This window comes from Jaculus jaculus, chromosome 7 (genome assembly GCF_020740685.1).
Source record: "Jaculus jaculus isolate mJacJac1 chromosome 7, mJacJac1.mat.Y.cur, whole genome shotgun sequence".
Taxonomy (NCBI): Eukaryota; Metazoa; Chordata; class Mammalia; order Rodentia; family Dipodidae; genus Jaculus; species Jaculus jaculus.
Genome location: NC_059108.1, coordinates 130,804,976 through 130,812,745, shown reverse-complemented (window position 1 = coordinate 130,812,745; position 7,770 = coordinate 130,804,976). Strand labels below are relative to the sequence as shown.

Sequence of the window (7,770 nt, the reverse complement as noted above, 5' to 3'; positions counted from 1 at the left end):
TTTTTATTGTATTTTAGAAACAGAGAACTGGCCACTGCAACTGAAGGCCAGACACTTGCGTCACCTAGTGGTCATGTGTGACCTTGTGCTTGCCTCACCTTTGGGTGGCTGGTTTAGGTGAGAAGCACTTCTTTAATCCCAGCATTCAGAGAGCGACAGCGAGAGAGAATGGGTATTCCAGGACCTCCAGCCACTGCAAACGAACACCAGATGCATGCAGCACTTTGTGCATCTGGATTTTCATGGGTTCTGGGGAATCAAATGTCCAATGTTAATTTTTTTTTTTTCTAATTGGTTTTCCAAGGTAGGGTTTCACTCTAACTCATGGCGATCCTCCTACCTCTGCCTCCCCAGTGCTGGGATTAAAGTTGTGAGCCACCACTCCAGGCCCATCCTTAGGTTTTGTAGGCAAGCACCTTAACTGCTCTCTCTCTCTGTTTGCAAACAAATAAATAAAAAGATAAATAGATAAATAAAAGGAAAAACCTACAGGGAGCCAGAGATGAGAAACTCTTTGGGCCCTGGCTCACCAGAAGTGTGTTCAAGAGCTATCAAGTCTCTAGAGCCAAAGATTTTGAATACAGGGCTGAAAAATGCTGACACTGGCGTGCTGTTAAAGGGCTGAGCAAGTCCACTACTTAGGTCCTACTTGAAATCTCAACACCAGACCTCATCAAGGGCTGGAATCTCAATTTCTGGGCTTCTGGGAGCTGTAACACCCGCAGGGGCTGAGGGCCCCAATACCTGAGGCCAGCACACTGATACTAACACTAGAGGGCCAAGTCCCTTCCTAGCTGACCAGTAACAACAAACTGGAGTCCTGAAAATAAAAGTTACCCAGAGGGCTCTCAGAGTCCTGGGGAGTCCAAATCTAGTACAGTTAGGGTGTTTGAAGTTAAAGTAAGGGCTGTGTTGGATGGGACCTGTTGTCTTCCATATCCCCCACCCCACCTGTCACTAGTGTAATGATAATGCCACCTGTAGGAATTACAGAAATTATTTTAGAAATATTTTTACATTTTAAATATTTTAAGAAAATAGAAGCCTCTGGAACACCGTATTAGTAGCAGCTGAAGGTGAGGTTTGCAGTCATGTCACATCAGCGCTCATGATCTCTCAGCTTTTTTTTTTTTTTTTTTTTGGTTTTGCGAGGTAGGGTCTCACTTTAGCCTTGAACTCATGGCGATCCTCCTACCTCTGCCTCCCAAGTGCTGGGATTAAAGGCGTGCGCCACCACTCCCGGCTGATCTCTCATCTTTATATCGTGAGTAACGAGGGGAGGCCCAGACAGGGAAGGAGGAAGGTTTCCACTCTGAGGAAAAGGTAGAAAGACAAACCAGGGAACGCACCGCGCCTTTCTCTGAGCAGCCAGCAAGGGCCGCAGCAACCTTGTCCCTCAGGCCCGGGAGAAACGAGCGTGCGTGCGTGCGTGCGTGCGTGCGTGCGCGCGCATGCTCAGACGCACGCGCGTTCGCTCCCGCGAGCGCGCCCGGGGAGGGAGGGAGAAGGCGGAGGAGGAGGAGGAGGAGGCGGAGAAGGAGGAGGGCGCGGGCGGGGGCGGGGAGCGCCGCGTACGTCGGGTCAGGCCGGGGGCGGAGCGGCGGCCCAAGCGGCGGTGGCTAGGCTGCGGGGTGGGAGCCCGCGGCGGGCTCCAGGTAAGCTGAGCGCCGGGCCGGGTCGGGCCGAGCGCCGCCGCCCGCCGTTGAGCCATGGAGATCGGCACCGAGATCAGCCGCAAGATCCGGGTGAGGCCCGCGTCGGCGGGGCGAGCGGGCGGGCGGGCGGTTGCCAGGAGTAACGGGGCCCGGGGCGCCCCGGTTGCCTGCGGCCTAAGCGGGGGGGGGGGGGGTCGGCCTCGCGGGCTGCGGGGAGGAGGCGGCCGGAGGGGTCGGCGGAGGCGTCGGGCCCGTGGGCGCCGGCTCCCCTCCGTCCGTCCCCCGCCGGCGGCCCGGGGAAGCGGCGCGCTCGGGGCTTGCTGCAGCCGCGCATTTCACGAGCACGTTTGCTCCCCCCTCCCCTTCTCTCTCTTTTTCTTCCCCTCAGAGTGCCATTAAGGGGAAATTGCAAGAATTGGGAGCTTATGTCGGTAAGTCTCTCTTCTCGAGGTTGCCGCAGATCGGGTTTACGTGAGTGCGGTTCTCCCCCACCTCGCCTTTCGTTCTTTTGATATTCCACCTTCTGCTTCAAATCTGATACTTTCTGCTGGCTTGTCTACTTTTATTTCATTGAACGATCTGTTTTTTTTTCTCCTCCGCTAATTTCGAATACGATATTTTGAACTAGCTTCTGATTCCTCCAAAGGCAGTCTTGGTTTCCATGTTTGTCCGAATCGTGTTCTTTTTTTTTTTTTTTTTTTTCCCTGTGTTTACTTATGACTGTTGTTTTCAGAGATGTTCTTTTGGATATGAATGTTTGACGCTTCCAGCCTTTGACAACATGATGGTTCAGTGAGTTTCGCCTTTATAGTGTTTAATGTTCTGGCCTGTTTTGAAGTGTGTTTGCCCTCTCTCTTAGAATGAGGGTTTACTCTGGGCCAAACACTACCTCTAGCTCTTACCTATTAGCTCATAAAAATCCTCAGGAGAAGGCTGGAGAGATGGCTTAGCAGTCAAGACGCTTGACAGCAAAGCTGATTCCCCAATACCCACATGCAGTGACTGGAAGTACTGACATGTCCATTCTATCTCTCTCTGCCTTTCTCAAATAAATAATTAAAAAAAAAAAAAACCTCAGAAGAATGCCACAAGATAAATGGTTATATACCAGTTGTACTAACAGGCTTTTTGCACTTGAGCAACAGGTGGAGGCCTGGATCTAAAGTAGCTTTGCATGAAAATGATAGCCCACAGTTAGACAGTTCTCACAGTATATGAGACCCTAAGGATCTCAAGTGAAAACATTCACTATGTAGTCTCAGGGTTGCCTCAAACTCATGGTGATCTTATGTCTGCCTCCCCAGTGCTGGAAATAAAGGTGTGTGCCACCATGCTTGGCCTAGAAGTGAAAACATTTTCATATTAGAAGGAAGACTCCATTTGCCTGTATTTACAGTTGGATTATACCCAAGCAAGGTTAGGAAAAGTGATGCTATATAACTTGAATGTAGCAAGTAGTAACACTCAATTTTGCTAGGATCACTTGTAGTGAAAAGAAAAATGGCAGTTCTATTGAAGGATGTTATTGAATAAGGAATTAAAGTGGTTTTCTTTTATTGTTTTGTTTTTTGTTTTCAAAGGTAGGATCTCACTCTAGCCTAGGCTAACTTGGAACTCACTATGTAGTCTCAGGCTGGCTGGCCTTGAACTCACAGTGATCCTATCTCTGCCTCCCAAGTGCTGGCATTAAAGGTGTGCACCACCATGCCTAGCTTGTTTTTGCTTTTTTGTTTGTTTTTGAGGTAGGGTCTCTGTAGCCCAGGCTGACCTGGAATTCACTGGGTAGTCTCAGGGTGGTCTTGAATCACAGCAATCCTTCTACCTCTGCCTCTGAAGTGCTGGAATTGAAGTTGTGTGCCACCATGCCAGGCTCCTGTTTTTACTTTTTATTTATTTTCATTTCACTTATTTATTTTGGTTTTTAGAGGTAGGGTTTCACTCTAGTCCAGGCTGACCTGGAATTCATTATGTAGTCTCAGTCAGGGTGGCCTCGAACTCATGGCAGTCCTCCTACCTCTTTCTCCTGAGTGCTGGGATTAAAAGTGTGCACCACCACATCTGGCTCTGTTTTTGCTTTTTAACTCTGGCTTTTCACTACACCTTTTTTTTTTTTTTTTTTTTTTTTTTTTGAGGTAGGGTCTCACTTTAGCCCAGGCTGAGCTGGAATTCACTGTGGAGCCTCAGGGTGGCCTCGAACTCATGTCAATCCTCCTACCCTTGCCTTCTGAGTGCTGGGATTAAAGGCATGCGCTACCACGCCTGGCTCCTTTTTAATACTTTTAAGGAAATAGAAATGCACAATAAAGCTGTTGGTATGCTGAGATGATACTGTTTTAAGAAAAAACATTTGAGATTGAGAACTGAACTAGCCACCTTTTTCAGGAAAAACTTTTAACTTCTAAGAAGTGATAAGCTGATTTTATGTACTTGGGTATTTGGCATGTAGTTTTATTTTAGTTTTAGCTTTTTTCTAGGTAGGGTCTCATTCTAGGCCAGGCTGTCCTTGAACTTATGGTGAACCCCCCTACCTCAGCTTCCCAAGTGCTGGGATTAAAGATGTGTGTCACCATGTCTGGCTTGCAACTAAATTTTTAATGAGGTCATGGAGGTACTAGCATTGTAATTTTTCGTAACCATTGCTCAATAGCCCAGTATATGGGTATTTTTCAATGACAGGTGCATAATGTCAGTTAACTCACACAAGAGTGAACAAGCCTTTAAAACCACAGGTAGAATGGGGTCAGGGATTCTTGTTGCAGGATAAAGGAAGATAATTCATGTAGATTTAGATTCCACATGAAAAACTGATCACTGGAGTTTTGGTGTAATGTCACAGAATAGCTATATAATCTGTACACTATTAAAATGCTCCACTTTTCTAAGGATGTATTTGTGAGACTAGATTTTCTTCACATTCTTCAATGTAAACAACTTTATCATAGATGAAACTGAAGAAACAGAAATTAGAATTCACTTGTCTTTTTTTGTTTTTTTGAAATAGGGTCTCACTTTAGCCCAGGCTGACCTAGAATTCACTATGTAGTCTCAGGGTGGCCTCGAACTCACGGTGATCCCCTTCTGCCTCCTGAGTGCTGGGATTAAAGGCATACTCCATCACACCAGGCTTCCACTTGTCTTTCAAACCAGATGCTTTTATGAGACTTATAAAAATAGAAAACCAGGCTATTCTTTGAACAAGATTTTTTTGTGAAACTTTAATTTCAATAAAAGTTACTATTTTTTTATTTATTTGTGAGAGATTGAGGGAATGAGAATATGGGCATTCTAGGGCCTCTAGCCACTGTAAATGAACTCTAGATGAATGTGTCACTTTGTGCATCTGGCTTTAGGTGGGATCTAGTGAATGGGACCTGGGTCTTCTGCTTTTTCATGAAAGCACCTTGACCATTAAGCCATCTCTTCAGCCCAATAAAAATTATGTTAGCCAGTCATGGTGCACGCCTTTAATCCCAGCACTCGAGAGGCAGAGGTAGGAGGATTGCTGAGTTTCAGGCCACCCTGAGACTACATAGTGAATTCCAGGTTAGCCTGAGCTACAGTGAGACCCTACCTTGAAAAGCCCAAAGGGGAAAAAACAAAACAAAACAAAAAACACCCCCCCCACTTATGTTAATTGGATGATTACATGCAGTGGGTACATTATTTAAAACTGAATTAAATCCTTTTAAAAAATGTCCATTTTACGCCGGGCGTGGTGGCGCACGCCTTTAATCCCAGCACTCGGGAGGCAGAGGTAGGAGGATCGCCATGAGTTCAAGGCCACCCTGAGACTACAGAGTTAATTCCAGGTCAGCCTGGACCAGAGTGAGACCCTACCTCGAAAAACCAAAAAAAAAAAAAAAAAAAAAAAAATGTCCATTTTAGCCAGGCCTGGTGGTGCATGTCTTTAATCCCAGCACTCTGGAGGCAGAGGTAGGAGGATTGTTGTGAGTTTGAGGTCAGCCTAAGACTACATAGTGAAATCCAGGTTAGCCTGGGCTAGAGTAAGAACCTACCTCGAAAACCCAAAAAAAAAAAAAAAGAAGTCCATTTTAGTATCATATACATACATATCTCACATAAGCCAGAAAAGCAGCCTGAGAACAAAGAACTTACTTTAGGGGTCACCATTTGATATGCAAATCTCAAAAATGATTTGTTGTCAGGATTGTTTGAAGACTTGCAGCAGATAACCAAAATGTAGCTGAACTGAGATTTTTTTTTCAGTGAATCCAGTCTAAATTCAATCCTATCATTTATCAAAAATTGCAAACGGGAGCTGGGAAGATGGTTAAGCAGTTAACAGGTACGTGCTTGCAAAGCCTTTCAGCCCAGGTTCAGTCCTCCCGTACCTACATAGAACCAGATGTACAAAGTGGTGTATGTGTGCATGCATCTGGAGTTTGTTTGCAGCAGCAGTAGGCCTGGGTTTTCATTTTTGTGTTTCTCTTTCTGTCTCTCTCTGCAAATAAATAAAAATAATTTTAAAACTTGGAAACAAAGAATTTTGAACCTCCTAAACACTTGGTTGTAAGCTTAATCCAACCCATTATAAAATAAAACTGTATATTGAGGAGTAGGTGATGGCCCAAAAGTAAAAGCACTTGCCCTGAATTTGGTCCCCAGCACCTACATGAAAAGCTGGGCAGAGCTGAGTGTGGGGGTGTAGAGACAGGAGGATTGCTGGGCTTTATGGGCAGCTAGTTTAACTAAAAACTCAAAGAGCTCCAGGTTCAGTGAGAGATACTGGCTTATAGAAGTGAGATAGAAGAGCCATAGAGGAGCCCAGCATATTCCTCTGGCCTCCACATGTGTACAAGGGGGTATGCATTAGTGTGCACATGCACACACCAAATATGTACATATAAAAGTATCATTTTACAGTTTCTAAAACACTGGATGGAGAGGTGACTCAGCTGTTAAGAGAGCTTGCTTGCAAAGGGTTGGATTCTCCAGTATCCATGTAAAGCAAGATGCATAAAGTGACACATGCATCTGGGGTTTGTTAGCAGTGGCAGGAGGCCCTGACATGCCCATTGTCTGTCTGCCTGCTTCTTTATCTAAATAAATAAATAAATAAATTAGACACACACACATTACCTTATACTTCCATTTATTTTGAATATAGTGCTAGGGTGGGGGTTCCAGATACAAATAGAAATAGTGCCTGGAGAGGGCTGCATTCAAACTTGTTAGGAGCACATTTAATATGAAACAACTTGATTTTTTTTTTAATTATTTATTTCTTTGAGAGCAACAGACAGAGAAAAAGGCAGATAGAGAGAGAGAGAGAGAGCGCGAGAGAATGGGCACACCAGGGACTCCAGCCATTGCAAACAAGCTCCAGATGCATGTGCCCCCTTGTGCATCTGGCTAATGTGGGTCCTGAGGAATCGAGCCTCAAACCGGGGTCCTTAGGCTTCACAGGCAAATGCTTAACCGCTAAACCATGTCTCCAGCCCTCAACTTGATATTTTGGGTCCTCAGTGTTTCTGATATGTTAATTTGTATTGGAAACTTAATGAATGGGTTAGAGTATGTTCTCCTAGACTACCACCAAAGTCAGCTTGTCTTTGTTATTTAACAGATGTTCCTTTCCTGATTCCCTGATGGGGACTGGACCTAAGATCTACATAAGCTCTAGCATGTCATATCCTAAATTGGAAATTTCTTAAGGCCAGTGATTTCCATTTTGTGTCCTATCAGAGGACTTGATATTTTTTAAAATTAATTTAAGGAGTGGGAGAGAGAGAATGGGTGCCCTAGGGCCTCCACCAATGCAAATGGAACTCCAGACTCATGCATCACTTTGTGCCTTTGCCTTTTTGTTTAACTGTTTTATTTTTATCTATTTGAGAAAGAGAAATAGGCAGGTAGAAAGAGAAAGAGAGAATGGGCCTGCTAGGGCCTTTAAGCCATTGCAAACAAACTCCAGATGTGTTCATTCCCTTGTGCATCTGGCTTACGTGGGCCCTGGGAATTGAACCTGGGTCCTTTGGCTTTGCAGGCAAGTGCCTTAACCACTAAGTCATCTCTCCTGCCCTGCATCTGGCTTTTCATGGGTACTGGGGACTCAAACTCAGGCCATTAGGCTTTGTAAGCAAGCATCTTTAAC

The 7,770-nt window shown here is 45.2% G+C and overlaps 1 protein-coding gene across 6 annotated transcripts in view; it reads left to right on the top strand.

Moving 5' to 3' along the window:
• Window positions 1-1,615: 1,615 nt before the first annotated feature.
• Window positions 1,616-7,770, top strand: part of Zc3h14 (zinc finger CCCH-type containing 14) — a 53,470-nt gene continuing 47,315 nt past the window's right edge. For 4 of the 6 annotated variants that reach the window (XM_045154559.1, XM_045154558.1, XM_045154556.1 and 1 more), the window contains exons 1-2: window positions 1,616-1,745; window positions 2,044-2,086. In XM_045154559.1, coding sequence (XP_045010494.1) covers window positions 1,710-1,745; window positions 2,044-2,086 — 79 coding nt within the window. In that variant the 5' untranslated portion in view covers window positions 1,616-1,709. Of the gene's footprint in view, window positions 1,746-2,043; window positions 2,087-5,882; window positions 5,962-7,770 lie in introns of those variants that run through there. The other 2 variants (XM_045154560.1, XM_045154557.1) reach the window with 2 other exon arrangements.